The sequence below is a fragment of the Hydra viridissima genome, unplaced genomic scaffold, assembly GCF_058129835.1.
Source record: "Hydra viridissima isolate aposymbiotic clone 2 unplaced genomic scaffold, HvirCarnegie_v1 scaffold_16, whole genome shotgun sequence".
Classification (NCBI taxonomy): Eukaryota; Metazoa; Cnidaria; class Hydrozoa; order Anthoathecata; family Hydridae; genus Hydra; species Hydra viridissima.
Genome location: NW_028324315.1, coordinates 542,030 through 561,661, shown reverse-complemented (window position 1 = coordinate 561,661; position 19,632 = coordinate 542,030). Strand labels below are relative to the sequence as shown.

The window sequence follows — 19,632 nt, the reverse complement described above, 5'->3', positions numbered from 1 at the left end:
TGACCTTTGAACACTTTTAGTAAAAGTTAAAGATTTGAGTTAAGTTATAAGTTTTAATTCACGAAAAAAAAACTGTTAAGTAACAAAAGCAACTTTGTACTCTAAAAAAATATTCTTGGAATGTTAGAAAAAAAGGTTCTAATATTCGAACAACCTTAAAAGAATAAAACTAGCATAAATGCATAAATTAAATTCTGCATAAATTTAAATATGGATAAAAGTATATGCTCAGACATTCACAATTCATTTTCTAAACCCAGTTGGCGATCAAAGTTTACAATTCTCTAGGCAGTGGTTTTGTGCTTGTTCACTGGTTACAAGGTTTATGTACTTTTTATTCACATAAACTATTATCTTAAAAAACTTGTTCATTGCAATACTGTTTTTGCATTAAGACTTATGATAAATAAGATAATCAAGTCTTATAAACTATTTAGAACCATTGTCATTTGTCCAAAATTTGATTGTCCTTAAAAATAGAACATTTTAATGTATAATGAAATTAAAAAGCAGTTAATTTTTCATTCCAAAAGCTTCCATTTTTTTTAAATATTAGAAAAACAAATCATGTATAAAGAGGTTTTAAGTTCTTAACAATAAATAAAACTAAGAGCTATTTCTTACTAAAATTTGTGTCTTAAAAAGCTATTTATTTAAAAGCCTAATGAAAATATTCAATAAACTTCTAAGAACAAAAAAACAAAAGCTTGCTCAAGTAATCAACATTTACAACAACAAAAACATGAAATTAATGAAATAATAAAAGAAAAATATACCTAAAAAAACAAATGTGAATTACAGAACAAATGATTAGATATTGACAAGTTTAAAAAATCTATTTGGGACAAATATTATAACAAAACATATTAGTGACAACTTTCATAATCAAACCTGTTCTTTCTTCAGTAGATGATTTAGAAGATCCAGCTTTTGGGATGGTGTCCACTAAGAAAACTGAAAAAAGATTTTATTATCATCTTCATTAGTCCTTTAATAACTTTTATTAAAGAAGAAGTGTTAGGAATGTACAACAGGAATAACATTAAATTAAGAAAATGTAATTATGCATCAAAGTATTTTATCAATAAATTAAGTATGGAATAACATCTTTAAATGAAGATTTCATAATCAAACATTTTTCCTTTTAAGTGTGGTTTTTATAGAAGTTTTAGAATTTGGGATGGCAGTTCTTGTTCTTTCATGTTATTAATTTCATAATTTAATTTCATAAAGGATAAATTGATAAAATAAGAAAATCTATCAGTGACAACTTTCATAATCAAACCTGTTCCTTCTTCAGTAGATGATTTAGAAGGTCCAGCTTTTGAGATGATGTTGTCTACTGAGAAAACTGAAAATAGAATGTCAAATTTTAAAAATTATCATCATCTTCAATTACAAACATTAAACTAAGAAAAGAAAATTGTAGCTAAAAAAGTAATATAAAGATTTAGTTTGGATGGTTCACTCTTATTTTGAATTGCTAAAATGAGAAAAGTGAAGACTGACAAAGTCATTTCATAATTGTAATGTAAATGACAATAGATTACAACCAAGGTCACTTAAAATGAGTTTAAAACTAACTTAAATTAAATAAGATTATTTTAATGACAAGTAATAATCAAGGAACATATAATGATAAAAACAAAGACAAAGTAATAAAAGCAATAACAACAACAAAAATAAAGATAATAACAATATATATATTGTTATTATCTTTTCTTTGTTGTTGTTATGCTATTATTTTCTTATCATCTTTATATATATATATATATATATATATATATATATATATATATATATATATATATATATATATATATATATATATGGTTTGCCTTTGTTTAAAAGTAGCAAAATATCATTTTGGCCAGTTTTGTGTCTTTTGCAAGGTTTTAATTTTAAAAAACATGTGTGATTTAAGTCTGTTAAGAATCACATTTAGTATCACACCTAGATAAAATAAATGCATTGCAATTTTAGATGACAGAATTCTCAAGTATCTATTGTTACAAGTTAATGATGGTTTTTCGTTTAACCCTTGCTTCACTTGTTATAATTTAATTTGTTGAAATCTATACTAAGTCTATTTTCTTACATTATTACTAACAAAATTAATATGCTTATTTCATACATAGTTTTATATGAGGTGGTAATTGAAATATTTAACTTATTTAGGTTAATTTTACTTGTGTCTTAACTAATTTTCTTTCTTATAATAACAGTTTTATAACAACATTGTCTATATTTATGCATTCAATAGCTGCTGAATGGAAAAATTACATTTGGTAAATGTAATTGGCATAGAAATGATTCCCATAAATGTTTAATGATTTGTTTGATTTCATATTTTATTTGCATTAGATTTTTGAGATACTTTGGTATTTTTAGTATATATATGTACACTACAATGTAGTCATGAATTTAAGTTAAAGGTTGTAATTTATAACTTTTAAGGTTGTAATTTATTGATACTTGTATTATATTCATTAAATTTTTTTGTCAATGGTCACTCTCCTCATTTTTGGAATTCACTATAACTATATGTATATATATATATGTATGTATAGGCAATAAAATGCACATTAACCTATTTTTAAAATAAGCAGTTTCATTAATTTTTTCTTCTTAATTTTAGTTTTCAGGGTCTTCATTGACATTCAATCGATGTTCATCTGTCAGATGGATTCTTGCCAAAGTGAGTGAAGGAACACTTCATTGCACTGGTTAGTAGTAATATGCTTAGAATTTATACCTTCAGTTATTTTAAGTTATTTTTGTAAATGTTTATTTTTATTTTACTAGAATTTTAAGAATGAAATTTCTAAGAGATCCTGATTTTTACAGCTGTTAAAAAAGAGCTGGTTATTTCAGTGGAAAACTTGAAGAAGAAAAAGATTTTATTGGGTAAGAAGAAATCTTTATTTTTATTTAATATATATTTATTTGTATGTGTTCAATTGTTATATTTACAATTTTGTTAAGTTAAAGTTTGTATTTAGGTGCTGTAAAACTAAATCATTTAAACTCGGGAGCATCAAGCAAAGAGTTTGTGCGTTGGCTGAAGAGTATTTTCAGCTTTCAGGAGATCGAAATGGTGGACGAAAGGCTTGAGAAGAACGAAAAAACCCGTTTGATAAATAGCACTATTTCAAATTATCAATAATATCTGTACCATTAAAAATTTTATTTTGTTAATTTGAACTGGAATAAATATCAAAAAATATTTACTTTTATATTTGCTTTTTGTGCGATATCACATTAGAAATGGCTGATAATAGTGCGTTAGTGAATGTATATTGGTTAAAAGTAACGGGTCAGTGCTGGCATACGATCACGGACAAATGCTGGAAAATGATCCCGGGCCAGTGCTGGCTAGCGATGCTGGGCCATTGGCCGTTTTGATATTGGGCCGTGATCAGTTGCCGGCATCGCGCCGCTGTCGCAAGCGGAACTGGGCCAGCATTGGGCCTCTAACGGGAGGCTGTCTGGGTAATACAAGTATCAATAAATTACAACCTTAAAAGTTATAAATTACATTTAACTTAAATTCATGACTATATTGTAGTGTACATATATATACTAAAAATACCAAAGTATCTCAAAAATCTAATGCAAATAAAATATGAAATCGAAAACAATTCATTAAACATTTATGGGAATCATTTCTATGCCAATTACATTTACCAAATGTAATTTCTCCATTCAGCAGCTATTGAATGCATAAATATAGACAATGTTGTTATAAAACTGTTATAATAAGAAAGAAAATTACTTAAGACACAAGTAAAATTAACCTAAATAAGTTAAATATTTCAATTATTACCTCATATAAAACTTTGTATGAAATAAGCATATTCTGTGTTCCGAGTGAAGTTTTAATTTATGCTAAATTATGCGTATCCGCCATGTTGGTTCACAAACAAATTATAACACTGAGCGTATTCAATCCAATAATATATATACTAGATGTCTAACTTGCGGGATTTTATTAGACGAAAAGTGAAGCCGCTTTTTTTGTTTACAAATTGAATCCGCCATTTGTAATAAGGGCAAAAGCTATATCCGACGTGTGAAATAAAAGTTAAAAATTAGGGACCCGAGACCCGAACTCGGATCCGGGTAGTTGTTTCGGGTATTACCCGAATATTTAAATTCGGGTAATTACCCGAAAGTTATAAAATACCCGTTTCTTTTTAAATCGGGTAATACCCGATTGTTTTTAATACCCGATACTTGATACCCGTAGAATACCCGTAGAGAATACCCGTAGAATACCCGTAGAATACCCGTAGAATACCCGATACTTGATACCCGTAGAATACCCGTAGAAATACCCGTAGAAATACCCGTAGAAATACCCGTAGAAATACCCGTAGAAATACCCGTAGAAATACCCGTAGAAATACCCGTAGAAATACCCGTAGAAATACCCGTAGAAATACCCGTAGAAATACCCGTAGAAATACCCGTAGAAATACCCGTAGAAATACCCGTAGAAATACCCGTAGAATCACCCGTAGAAATACCCGTAGAAATACCCGTAGAAATACCCGTAGAAATACCCGTAGAAATACCCGTAGAAATACCCGTAGAAATACCCGTAGAAATACCCGTAGAAATACCCGTAGAAATACCCGTAGAAATACCCGAAGAAGTAAAAATACCCAAAACAGTTCAACTCAATTCACTTATCACATTGAATTACAAATAACAAAAAAAATTAAAATATAAGTATATTTGTACTGAAAGAGTTCAAGTTTCAGGATTAGCAAAAAATTAAAAGTAGCCTGGCCATTTTAAATCTGAAATTTCATCCAGTAATTTACTGTTCTCTTTCATGAACACTAGCTGCTCCATTTTACTAACATTTAAATTTGTTCTCCTTACAGTACAAATGTTCCCTGCACTTGAAAACACTCTTTCAGAAGAAGCAGATGAGGCTGGGATAGCCAGAATCTGTCTTGCAAGCCTTCCAAGCATAGGGTATTTGCCTGAATTGACCCTCCAAAAGTCCAAAATGTCCACTGTTTTCTCGGCTGGTGCATCACCAAGGTATCTGTCTACCTCCTTTATTACGTTTTCTTTTGCAGTTGATTTCCCTCCTTTGTGCGTGTATGTTGCTCCATACCTTCGTGTGTGGTGATTGTCCAACAAACTAGCCATCAAACTGTCGGCATCCAAAAAGTCCGCGGCCTCTATGTTTTGGGATGAGGTTTCAGGTGGTGTGGGTTGCAGTGTGGGGTCTCTGTCAACAAGGTCCTTCAGTGTGTTCACAAGGGTGTTCCTCGCAAGGTCAAAACGGTCTAACCCTTCTGTCATTGCTCCTTTTGCTTGGGGATCCAAGAAATGGGCCACAGTGTACTCCATTTGTACACTTCCACAATGTGGGAATCTTCTATCGATCTCCAGCAAAAAGTAGTTTGTAATTTCTTGGATTAAGGGATCCTTCATCAATTTATGAGTTGTCTCAAGTCCTAACTTTATTGTAACAAGCATGGGTACAACCTTGTGGATGGTGACTGTTTTGTCGGCAGAAACAGAGTTTGAAAATACTTCAAATAACTTCAAAATTCTAATAATGGTTTTGACATTGCTAATCTCAGATTCGTCTGGCATCAATTTTTTCAATTCTGAGCCAGATGTGTCACCATCAGGCCCAACTATTTGCTCCATGGCTGGTAGAAGCGCAATTATTGATTCCAGCTGGGCTAAGTCTGAATTCCAGCGCGTTGGACAGTTCTGTACCAACTTAGTTGTTGTCATTTTAAGTGCCTCAGCTTTGTTGACAAGATCAATTGTCCTCTTTCCTGAGTTGTGAAAATTATTTACCAAACCCGTCATCTTTTTGTGAAGTTCATTCCATTGTGGACATATGTACATTTTCTTTTCCTTGTCTTTTGCAGCTAGTGAACCCGTGACAATCAAGTGGTTCTTGTGGTCGACGCACCACATGTTGGTATTAATGTCACTATTTGTTTTTGATCCCTTTTGAATGTTTGCAGCGCCGTCTGTAACAATGGTGATCCACCTCACTGTTTTGGGATTCAACTCTATTTCGTGAACCATATCTGTTATCTTGGCACTGATGTTATTCGCCGTATGGTCCTCTGGAAAATACTTCATTGCGAAAAGGAATCTTCTCAGGCGGAAATTTTTGTCTAGGTAGTGTCCTGTCAAGCTTATGTAAGAATGATTTGTTCTGGCACTCCAGATATCTGATGTTAAGGCAATTCCTTCAAGTCCATCTTTTTCTGCATTTAATAAGTCAATAATTGTTTTTTTCATAAATTTATAGATTTTTGGAATTACTCTGCAACTCAGTGTATGTGCTGAAATTTCATTGTATTGGCCTAAGGTAGCACTTTTAAGCATGCGAATGAATGGTTTAGTTTCCACTACTGAAAATGGTTTCATCTCTTCTACCACCCACCTAGTGATATCTGTGATCAGCCTCACTTGATGAATATTATCCTCATCCCAGACCTTTTTATTCTGGGCTTTCCTCTTCTCCGGTTCTTCTCTTGGCTTTTTGGTAGGTGGTTGCTGTGGTTCAGATGGTCTAACTAGTGATTGCAATTCAGAATCATCAGAATTAACCTCAAAAGAGTCATTTGCCCTCATTCTATCTGCATCTTTTTTTTCCTATTCTGTGAACAGATCTGCATGTTTTCCTTTGAGGTGTTTGCGCAAAACACTTGTACATCCTTGCGTTGCTGTAAATTCTTTACGACACTCTTTACAGGTGGCTTTGTCGTCATTGTCCTTAGTGAAAAATTCCCATATTTTTGATGGTTTAGTCATCTAAAAAAAAAGAAAAAAATTTATAAAAAAAAAAATAAATAAATACATTGTTACCCGAATTTTTTAAAAAATTACCCGACTAGCGGGTAGTTCCGTATTTCGGGTAGTTCCGATGATCGCGTATTAAAACATACTACCTGATTTAACTACCCGACTAGTAAAAAAAGAGAAGGCCTTAGCAAAAAAAAAAAAAGTATGAATGAAATAAGAAGATAGTAAAGAGAAGGCCTTAAAACATTTTGAGGCTTCTCTTTATTTTATAAAATTGTCATAAATAAATAAAAACCGTCAAAATAGGCATAAATAAATATATAAAAACATTTATATATATATATATATATATATATATATATATATATATATATATATATATATATATATATATATATATAAAATATATATAAAAAAAAATACACACACACAAATATATATGACAAGCAAAAAAAAAAATATTAAAAAAGCTTTTCTTTTAAAAATAACAGAAGGTAAGAAAAGGTAATTAGTTATACTTAATAACTACTGTAAATAAAATACTGTAAGTAAAAGTAAACGAAATTTAATAACTCATTAATTTATATCTTAAAAGAAATAAAACTTATAAATGTTATTGTTTTGCATGGCATACCTTTTTCTTTTATATTGTCTAACATTAAATAACCATTAAATAACTCGTTATCATACATACATACATACATACATACATACATACATACATACATACATACATACATACATACATACATACATACATACATACATACATACATACATACATACATACATACATACATACATACATACATACATACATACATACATACATACATACATACATACATACATACATACATACATACATACATACATACATACATACATACATACATACATACATTCATACATACATACATACATACATACATACATACATATATATATATTTGTATATACATAAATATATATATGACTTGAATGTTGACATCTTGTATAAGAGTGTATGTTATGTTAATAAAAAACATCAAATAATACTCAAATAATAATAATAATCAAATAATATTATTCATAAATATAATAATGTAAATATATATATATATATAATTTTATAGGAAGGATTTAAAATAGTCATAATTAAGTTAATAAAGAGAAGACCTTAAAGTAGTCATAAAAAAAATTTTAGAAAAATATAAAACTATTTTACATATTTTGTTTTGAAAAAAAGTACGAGATTAAAAAGTACGACTACTGCGTAGTTCCGAATTACGGGTAGTTACGATGACCGCGTAACAAAAGCGGGTAGCGTATTAAATGTGCCCATAATTATGAATGTGGTCTAAGTCATATATTTCTTGTTTCGAGATATTTAATGATTCGCATTTGAATAAATTAAAAAATTCCGTATAACGTTGTAATTACAACTACTTTTTAAAGGTTCATTTTTGACGATATCGTAAAAATTACATTGAATATATTTAGTTTAAAATCATGTCGTGTGAAATAAGTGATAAATTCTTTTTATTTTTAATTTTGACTTAGACCACTTTCATAATTATGGGGACAAATAATAAAGTAAATAAATTTAAAAAAAGAAATTTTTACTTACTTTTATATTTAAAAGGTGATAGCACAATATTTAAAAAAAACTGTGAAGAATTGAGTATTAATTCCACCTATTCCATATAAGTATCAATTTTTAGCTAATTAAAAATTATTACTTACATGGAGTAGGTAGAATTAATACTTACATGGAGTATTAGTTCCACCCACTTCACGTAAGTATTAACTTTTAATTAGTTAAAAATTAATACTTACACGGACAGGGTGGAACTAACAAATAGAAATAAATATGATATTAAAAGAATTGAAATAAAGTTAAATTTAAAAAAACACAGTAAAAAACAAAAAAACAAAAAAAAAAAAAAAAAATGAACGAAAATACCCGATCGCGCGAAAACTTCGGTTCGAGGATCGGGTAATTTTTTTACTTAATTTCGGGTAATTTTATTACCCGAATTATCGGGTAATTTTATTACCCGAATTATCGGGTAGTTTTATTACCCGAAATATCGGGTAGTTTTATTACCCGATGTACCAGATTATCGGGTATTTTTATTACCCGATTTTCGGGTACTTCTACGGGTAATTTTATTACCCGACTTTCGGGTAAAGATATCGGGTAATAAAATTATCCGATGATCGGGTACTTCTACGGGTAATATTCGGGTAGCTTTATTCGGGTATTACCCGACCCGAAGGCTTGGATATCGGGTAACTGAAGTTATTAAAATTACCCGTCTACGGGTACCCGCGGGTATTCGGGTCGGGTATTCGCTCCCTATTAAAAATGCATGTTTTTGCCCGAATTAGAAATGGCTTCCTCGGCTTCACTTTTCGGATCGAAGTTAGACATCTAGTATATATAATATATAACTAAATCAATCTTTGTCTTGAGTATGGCAAAGAGCGATTATTATAAAAACCTTTCAAACCAAAGTAAAACTAGATATAGAACTAAGATCTCAAAAATTGATAATATTGATCCATATACGTTGAAAAAGACAGATTATCCCTCCGATCCAGACTTCTATCCTAAAATCTCCCATGCTGATATTGTTACATATTTATTGTTTGCACCAAGCCCTGCCACCAAAGAAGAACTTAAATGCTTTAAAAGTTTAGAACCGTATTAATATTTTAACTATATAAAGACAATATCAAAATAAACAAAAATCCCAATAAGAGAAGAAAGAAGACATTTTTCAGTTGTGCAGGCTATTCTACGTGTACAAAAATATCTTATATATAGTTTTTTTATGAATAAGAATGAATATATTAATATTAACCAGAAGCAAAATGATTAGAACAAACTCTGTAGTGACTGGCACTAGTATCGATATCTTTACGTTTTATAACAGCAAACCATTTTGCTCTTCGTTCTGTTGACAACAATTTTGTATCTGTATCATGGTGATTAATAACCTTAGACATTCTATAAAACAACTTCTTGCAGTTTTCAGAACGATTACTGCAATTAAAAATGCAACAGAAGACCATATTTGAAGATATAAAGAGTTTATGAGTTATTCAAGTAAGACCTTTTCTGAAAGAACTTTATACAACACTTTTGTTTTGTTGTTAACAATTTTCGAGTTGAAACTTCTACTAAAAGGAAATAGTAGCTAGGAAAATGGCTAACTGATAAGTTTTGATATAGTTAACTTAAAGAACCGCATCTGAATAAAGTTGAGCTAAATTTGTTTATGAACCAACATGGCAGACAAATGTATTTTGATTTTCGTGACGTCATCTCGGAACACAGAATTGATTTTGTCAGTAATAATGTAAGAAAATAGACTTAGTACAGATTTCAACAAATTAAATTATAACAAGTGAATTAAGGGTGAAACAACAAAACTATCATCAACTTGTTGAATACACACTTGAGAATTCTGTCATCTAAAATTGCAATGTGTTTAACTTAATCTAAGTGTGATACTAAATGTGATTCTTAACAGACTTGAATCACACAGGTTTTTTAAAATTAAAACCTTTCAAAAGACACAAAACTGGCCAAAACGATATTTTGCTACTTTAAAACACCACCACCAAAAATAATCACCACCTGCTTGATATGCAACTATAAAATTGTGTTGAGTTTTTTAAATAGGCAAATCAAGATGAAACAGACAGAGAATACACATTAAAGATGACAAAGCAGTCAGATTAACACTAAACTGAACAGCCCAATCAGCTAATAGGGTAGTCAAATCTGATGAGAATATTTCATCATCATTATTATAACTAAAATTTAAATATGACCTAGTTCAGTTTAAACAATAACATTGTTATCTGAAAATATAATAACAACAGTTCCAAAAACTGAATCATTATTATCTACAACTTTTTCACTTATAGCAGGAAAATTGTCTTTTGTAGATATGCATGAGGGGGTAACAGTTATCTCACCAAATGAGTTTTGTAGATTAAATATTTCACAACTGATATCTTCATTAAATATTTGTTTCAAGCTTTTTAAAATAACTCTAACTATATATGTAACAGGAACAATACATTATCCCGAAGTAAAGATGGAAAAATATGTAAAGATTTAATTTGGATGATTCACTCTTATATTGAATTGCTAAAATGAGAAAAGTAACAATTGACAAAGTCCTTTCATGATTATAATGTAAATGACAATAGATTACAACCAAGATCACTTAAAATGAGTTTAAAACTAACTTATATTAAATAAGATTATTTTAATGACAAGTAATAATAAAGGAGCATATAATAATAAAAACAAAAATAAATTAATAACAGCAAAAGCAACAACAAAAATAAACATAATAACAATATATATATATTGTTATTATCTTTTCTTTGTTGTTGTTATGCCATTATTTTGATATCATCTTATATATATATATATATATATATATATATATATATATATATATATATATATATATATATATATATATATATATATGTATATATATATATATATACATATATATATATATTTGATAAATGAACTTCAATAAATATGAATTCTCTCAATACTAATTTTTTATTTTATCTAAGAAACTTTCGCTAGATTATTGATACTAGCATCTTCAGGTTTAATTACAAATTGTATATTAAATTAAATTACAAACAAACATTGATGTTACAAAGTGACATTACCATTAATATCTAGTATAATTTTTTATTTTATCTAATAAATTTTTGCTAGAATCAATAATCTTGCGAAAATTTATTAGATAAAATAAAAAATTAGTATTGAGAGAATTCGTATTTATTGAAGTTCATATATTAAATTTATTCAACTCTCATACAAGATGTCGTCATTTAATATATATATATATATATATATATATATATATATATATATATATATATATATATATATATATATATATATATATATATATATATATATATATTCACACACACAAACATATATATAAATAATATAAAAAAGGTGTTAATTAAAAAACATTATCTTACAGTTATTGTGATTAAAACCTTATCTTCTAACCTTTAAATATAGGGACCCGAGACCCGAACTCGGATCCGGGTAGTTGTTTCGGGTATTACCCGAATATTTAAATTCGGGTAATTACCCGAAAGTTATAAAATACCCGTTTCTTTTTATATCGGGTAATACCCGATTGTTTTTAATACCCGATACTTGATACCCGTAGAATACCCGTAGAGAATACCCGTAGAATACCCGTAGAATACCCGATACTTGATACCCGTAGAATACCCGTAGAAATACCCGTAGAAATACCCGTAGAAATACCCGAAGAAGTAAAAATACCCAAAACAGTTCAACTCAATTCACTTTGAATTACAAATAACAAAAAAAATTAAAATATAAGTATATTTGTACTGAAAGAGTTCAAGTTTCAGGATTAGCAAAAAATTAAAAGTAGCCTGGCCATTTTAAATCTGAAATTTCATCCAGTAATTTACTGTTCTCTTTCATGAACATTAGCTGCTCCATTTTACTAACATTTAAATTTGTTCTCCTTACAGTGCAAATGTTCCCTGCACTTGAAAACACTCTTTCAGAAGAAGCAGATGAGGCTGGGATAGCCAGAATCTGTCTTGCAAGCCTTCCAAGCATAGGGTATTTGCCTGAATTGACCCTCCAAAAGTCCAAAATGTCCACTGTTTTCTCGGCTGGTGCATCACCAAGGTATCTGTCTACCTCCTTTATTACGTTTTCTTTTGCAGTTGATTTCCCTCCTTTGTGCGTGTATGTTGCTCCATACCTTCGTGTGTGGTGATTGTCCAACAAACTAGCCATCAAACTGTCGGCATCCAAAAAGTCCGCGGCCTCTATGTTTTGGGATGAGGTTTCAGGTGGTGTGGGTTGCAGTGTGGGGTCTCTGTCAACAAGGTCCTTCAGTGTGTTCACAAGGGTGTTCCTCGCAAGGTCAAAACGGTCTAACCCTTCTTTCATTGCTCCTTTTGCTTGGGGATCCAAGAAATGGGCCACAGTGTACTCCATTTGTACACTTCCACAATGTGGGAATCTTCTATCGATCTCCAGCAAAAAGTAGTTTGTAATTTCTTGGATTAAGGGATCCTTCATCAATTTATGAGTTGTCTCAAGTCCTAACTTTATTGTAACAAGCATGGGTACAACCTTGTGGATGGTGACTGTTTTGTCGGCAGAAACAGAGTTTGAAAATACTTCAAATAACTTCAAAATTCTAATAATGGTTTTGACATTGCTAATCTCAGATTCGTCTGGCATCAATTTTTTCAATTCTGAGCCAGATGTGTCACCATCAGGCCCAACTATTTGCTCCATGGCTGGTAGAAGCGCAATTATTGATTCCAGCTGGGCTAAGTCTGAATTCCAGCGCGTTGGACAGTTCTGTACCAACTTAGTTGTTGTCATTTTAAGTGCCTCAGCTTTGTTGACAAGATCGATTGTCCTCTTTCCTGAGTTGTGAAAATAATTTACCAAACCCGTCATCTTTTTGTGAAGTTGATTCCATTGTGGACATATGTACATTTTCTTTTCCTTGTCTTTTGCAGCTAGTGAACCCGTGACAATCAAGTGGATCTTGTGGTCGACGCACCACATGTTGGTATTAATGTCACTATTTGTTTTTGATCCCTTTTGAATGTTTGCAGCGCCGTCTGTAACAATGGTGATCCACCTCACTGTTTTGGGATTCAACTCTATTTCGTGAACCATATCTGTTATCTTGGCACTGATGTTATTCGCCGTATGGTCCTCTGGAAAATACTTCATTGCGAAAAGGAATCTTCTCAGGCGGAAATTTTTGTCTAGGTAGTGTCCTGTCAAGCTTATGTAAGAATGATTTGTTCTGGCACTCCAGATATCTGATGTTAAGGCAATTCCTTCAAGTCCATCTTTTTCTGCATTTAATAAGTCAATAATTGTTTTTTTCATAAATTTATAGATTTTTGGAATTACTCTGCAACTCAGTGTATGTGCTGAAATTTCATTGTATTGGCCTAAGGTAGCACTTTTAAGCATGCGAATGAATGGTTTAGTTTCCACTACTGAAAATGGTTTCATCTCTTCTACCACCCACCTAGTGATATCTGTGATCAGCCTCACTTGATGAATATTATCCTCATCCCAGACCTTTTTATTCTGGGCTTTCCTCTTCTCCGGTTCTTCTCTTGGCTTTTTGGTAGGTGGTTGCTGTGGTTCAGATGGTCTACCTAGTGATTGCAATTCAGAATCATCAGAATTAACCTCAAAAGAGTCATTTGCCCTCATTCTATCTGCATCTTTTTTTTCCAATTCTGTGAACAGATCTGCATGTTTTCCTTTGAGGTGTTTGCGCAAAACACTTGTACATCCTTGCGTTGCTGTAAATTCTTTACGACACTCTTTACAGGTGGCTTTGTCGTCATTGTCCTTAGTGAAAAATTCCCATATTTTTGATGGTTTAGTCATCTAAAAAAAAAGAAAAAAATTTATAAAAAAAAAATAAATAAATACATTGTTACCCGAATTTTTTAAAAAATTACCCGACTAGCGGGTAGTTCCGTATTTCGGGTAGTTCCGATGATCGCGTATTAAAACATACTACCCGATTTAACTACCCGACTAGTAAAAAAAGAGAAGGCCTTAGCAAAAAAAAAAAAAGTATGAATGAAATAAGAAGATAGTAAAGAGAAGGCCTTAAAATATTTTGAGGCTTCTCTTTATTTTATAAAATTGTCAGAAATAAATAAAAACCGTCAAAATAGGCATAAATAAATATATAAAAACATTTATATATATATATATATATATATATATATATATATATATATATATATATATATATATATATATATATATATATATATAAAATATATATATATATATATATAAAATATATATATAAAAAAATACACACACACAAATATATATGACAAGCAAAAAAAAAAATATTAAAAAAGCTTTTCTTTTAAAAATAACAGAAGGTAAGAAAAGGTAATTAGTTATACTTAATAACTACTGTAAATAAAATACTGTAAGTAAAAGTAAACGAAATTTAATAACTCATTAATTTATATCTTAAAAGAAATAAAACTTATAAATGTTATTGTTTTGCATGGCATACCTTTTTCTTTTATATTGTCTAACATTAAATAACCATTAAATAACTCGTTATCATACATACATACATACATACATACATACATACATACATACATACATACATACATACATACATACATACATACATACATACATACATACATACATACATACATACATACATACATACATACATACATACATACATACATACATACATACATACATACATACATACATACATACATACATACATACATACATACATACATACATACATACATACATACATACATACATACATACATACATACATACATACATACATACATACATACATACATACATACATACATACATACATACATACATACATACATACATACATACATACATACATACATACATACATACATACATATATATATATATATTTGTATATATATAAATATATATATGACTTGAATGTTGACATCTTGTATAAGAGTGTATGTTATGTTAATAAAAAACATCAAATAATACTCAAATAATAATAATAATCAAATAATATTATTCATATATATAAATATGTAAATATATATATATATATAATTTTATAGGAAGGATTTAAAATAGTCATAATTAAGTTAACAAAAAGAAGACCTTAAAGTAGTCATAAAAAAAATTTTAGAAAAATATAAAACTATTTTACATATTTTGTTTTGAAAAAAAGTACGAGATTAAAAAGTACGACTACTGCGTAGTTCCGAATTACGGGTAGTTACGATGACCGCGTAACAAAAGCGGGTAGCGTATTAAATGTGCCCATAATTATGAATGTGGTCTAAGTCATATATTTCTTGTTTCGAGATATTTAATGATTCGCATTTGAATAAATTAAAAAATTCCGTATAACGTTGTAATTACAACTACTTTTTAAAGGTTCATTTTTGACGATATCGTAAAAATTACATTGAATATATTTAGTTTAAAATCATGTCGTGTGAAATAAGTGATAAATTCTTTTTATTTTTAATTTTGACTTAGACCACTTTCATAATTATGGGGACAAATAATAAAGTAAATAAATTTAAAAAAAGAAATTTTTACTTACTTTTATATTTAAAAGGTGATAGCACAATGTTTAAAAAAAACTGTGAAGAATTGAGTATTAATTCCACCTATTCCATATAAGTATCAATTTTTAGCTAATTAAAAATTATTACTTACATGGAGTAGGTAGAATTAATACTTACATGGAGTATTAGTTCCACCCACTTCACGTAAGTATTAACTTTTAATTAGTTAAAAATTAATACTTACACGGACAGGGTGGAACTAACAAATAGAAATAAATATGATATTAAAAGAATTGAAATAAAGTTAAATTTAAAAAAACACAGTAAAAAACAAAAAAACAAAAAATAAAAAAAATGAACGAAAATACCCGATCGCGCGAAAACTTCGGTTCGAGGATCGGGTAATTTTTTTACTTAATTTCGGGTAATTTTATTACCCGAATTATCGGGTAATTTTATTACCCGAATTATCGGGTAATTTTATTACCCGAATTATCGGGTAGTTTTATTACCCGATGTACCAGATTATCGGGTATTTTTATTACCCGATTTTCGGGTACTTCTACGGGTAATTTTATTACCCGACTTTCGGGTAAAGATATCGGGTAATAAAATTACCCGATGATCGGGTACTTCTACGGGTAATATTCGGGTAGCTTAATTCGGGTATTACCCGACCCGAAGGCTTGGATATCGGGTAACTGAAGTTATTAAAATTACCCGTCTACGGGTACCCGCGGGTATTCGGGTCGGGTATTCGCTCCCTATTTAAATAGCCTTTTCTTTAACCATTTCTGTTTTATTGTTAAATCAATATCTTGCATGAATATTATTCAAACGGTTTAATATAAAAACATAGCAAACCTTTATACAAAATAACTGTAATGATGTGTGCTAACATAAGTGAAATTTACATTATTTACATCATACGACATCTAAACATTTTACAGTAGTATTAACTACTGCAAGAGTTAGGATGTAGCAATTGCAATTCTAATTACAACATAATTATACGTTTTAAAAAAAAAGCAACATTTTTTTAATTGCAAACGTACATTTGCTATTATTATTACAATACGTTTTGTAATAATAACATAATAAAAAAACAACAGCAAAAGCAAGAAATTTGCAAAATATATCTTGTAAGCATTTGTCTTCGCGTCTGTAAAATCATAATGGATGACGCAGAAAATATTCAAAATAATGGCGGTTATGGCAAAACGTCATTCGGCCAAAACTCTGTAGCCGCCACAATCGGGCCATTGTTGGCCCAATATCAAATGCCATCGCAATGGCGTACGACTACTCGCCAGAATCAAGCCAGACTCGGGCCAGTACTGGCCCGTTACTGATCTTGTCGTCACGGCGTGCGATGATTCGCCGGAATTCTTGCCCAGTGTCGTAGGCTGTCTGGAAAGTAACGGGTCTGTGCTGGCATACGATCACGGACAAATGCTGGAAAATGATCCCAGGCCAGTGCTGGCTAGCGATGCTGGGCCTTTGGCCGTTTTGACATTGGGCCGTGATCAATTGCCGGCATCGTGCCACTGTCGCAAGCGGAACTGGGTCAACCTTGGGCCTCTAACGGGAGGCTGTCTGGGTAGTTTCACAAATATTAAATCATGTTTATAATAAAATTGCAAAATTTTCAGCTCCCTATGGGCAGTTGAGTATCGATGGTTTGCCTTAGTTTAAAAGTAGCAAAATATCATTTTGGCCAGTTCTGTGACTTTTGCAAGGTTTTAATTTTAAAAAACCTGTGTGATTCAAGTCTGTTAAGAATCACATTCAGTATCACACTTAGATAAAGTTAAACACATTGCAATTTTAGATGACAGAATTCTCAAGTGTGTATTCGACAAGCTGATGATGGTTTTAATGTTTCACCCTTACTTCACTTGTTATAATTTAATTTGTTGAAATCTGTACTAAGTCTATTTTCTTACATTATTACTGACAAAATTAATATGCTTATTTCATACATAGTTTTATATGAGGTAGTAATTGAAATATTTAACTTATTTAGGTTAATTTTACTTGTGTCTTAGCTAATTTTCTTTCTTATAATAACAGTTTTATAACAACATTGTCTATATTTATGCATTCAATAGCTGCTGAATGGAGAAATTACATTTGGTAAATGTAATTGGCATAGAAATGATTCCCATAAATGTTTAATAAATTGTTTTTGATTTCATATTTTATTTGCATTAGATTTTTGAGTTACTTTGGTATTTTTAGTATATATATGTACACTACAATGTAGTCATGAAGTTAAGTTAAAGATTGTAATTTATAACTTTTAAGGTTGTAATTTATTGATACTTGTATTATATTCATTAAATTATTTTGTCAATGGTCACTCTCCTCATTTTTTGAATGCACTATAACAATATGTGTATATATATATGTATGTATAGGCAATAAAATGCACATTAACCTATTGTTAAAGTAAGCAGTTTCATTAATTTTTTCTTCTTAATTTTAGTTTTCAGGGTCTTCATTGACATTCAATCGATGTTCATCTGTCAGACGGATTCTTGCCAAAGTGAGTGAAGGAACACTTCATTGCACTTGTTAGTAGTAATATGCTTAGAATTTATACTTTCAGTTATTTTAAGTTATTTTTGTAAATGTTTATTTTTATTTTACTAGAATTTTAAGAATGAAATTTCTAAGAGATCCTGATTTTTACAGCTGTTAAAAAAGAGCTGGTTATTTCAGTGGAAAACCTGAAGAAGAAAAGGATTTTATTGGGTAAGAAGAAATCTTTATTTTTATTTAATATATATTTCTTTGTATGTGTTCAATTGTTATATTTATAATTTTGTCAAGTTAAGGTTTTATATTAGGTGCTGTAAAACTAAATCATTTAAACTAGAGAGCATCAAGCGAAGAGTTTGAGCGTTGGCTGAAGAGTATTTTCAGCTTTTAGGAGATCGAAATGGTGGACGAAAGGCTTGAGAAGAACGAAAAAACTCGTTAGATAAATAGCACTATTTCAAATTATCAATAATATCTGTACCATTAAAAATTATTTTTGTTAATTAGAACTGGAAAAAATATCAAAAAATATTTACTTTTGTAATTGCTTTTTGTGCGATATCACATTAGAAATGGCTGATAATAGTGCGTTAGTGAATGTATATTGGTTAAAAGTAACGGGTCAGTGCTGGCATACGATCACGGACGAATGCTGGAAAATGATCCCGGGCCAGTGCTGGCTAGCGATGCTGGGCCATTGGCCGTTTTGACATTGGGCTGTGATCAATTGCCGGCATCGCGCCGCTGTCGCAAGCGGAACTGGGTCAGCATTGGGCCTCTAACGGGAGGCTGTCTGGGTAGTTTCACAAATATTAAATCATGTTTATAATAAAATTGCAAAATTTTCAGCTCCCTATGTGCAGTTGAATATTGATGGTTTGCCTTACCCAGACAGCCTCCCGTTAGAGGCCCAATACTGGCCCAGTTCCGCTTGCCACAGCGGCGCGATGCCGGCAATTGATCACGGCCCAATGTCAAAACGGCCAATGGCCCAGCATCGCTAGCCAGCACTATCCCGGGATCATTTTCCAGCATTCGTCCGTGATCGTATGCCAGCACTGACCCGTTACTTTTAACCAATATACATTCACTAACGCACTATTATCAGCCATTTCTAATGTGATATCGCACAAAAAG

At 30.5% G+C, this 19,632-nt stretch overlaps 3 protein-coding genes and 1 long non-coding RNA gene across 5 annotated transcripts in view; 1 reads left to right on the top strand and 3 right to left on the bottom strand.

Moving 5' to 3' along the window:
• Positions 1-19,632, bottom strand: part of LOC149877183 (uncharacterized) — a 288,845-nt gene that overhangs the window by 200,815 nt on the left and 68,398 nt on the right. The window lies entirely within an intron of this gene.
• LOC149877191 (uncharacterized) lies at positions 2,637-3,036 on the top strand. 2 transcript variants are annotated; one of them, XR_016448124.1, is made up of 3 exons: positions 2,637-2,726; positions 2,806-2,907; positions 3,003-3,036. It is a non-coding gene; the product is annotated as an uncharacterized LOC149877191 (long non-coding RNA). The 2 variants fall into 2 exon arrangements; XR_016448123.1 differs by having other exon boundaries at positions 2,992-3,033.
• On the bottom strand, positions 4,780-6,624 carry LOC149877190 (E3 SUMO-protein ligase ZBED1-like). The gene has a single exon (XM_090074280.1). The coding sequence runs from the start codon at positions 6,622-6,624 to the stop codon at positions 4,780-4,782; it is 1,845 nt and encodes a 614-aa protein (XP_089930406.1).
• On the bottom strand, positions 12,236-19,607 carry LOC149877189 (E3 SUMO-protein ligase ZBED1-like). Its single transcript, XM_090074279.1, has 2 exons — positions 19,581-19,607; positions 12,236-14,260 (listed from the first exon to the last, which is right to left on the bottom strand). Exons 1-2 carry the CDS (start codon positions 19,605-19,607, stop codon positions 12,236-12,238), a joined length of 2,052 nt encoding a protein of 683 aa, XP_089930405.1.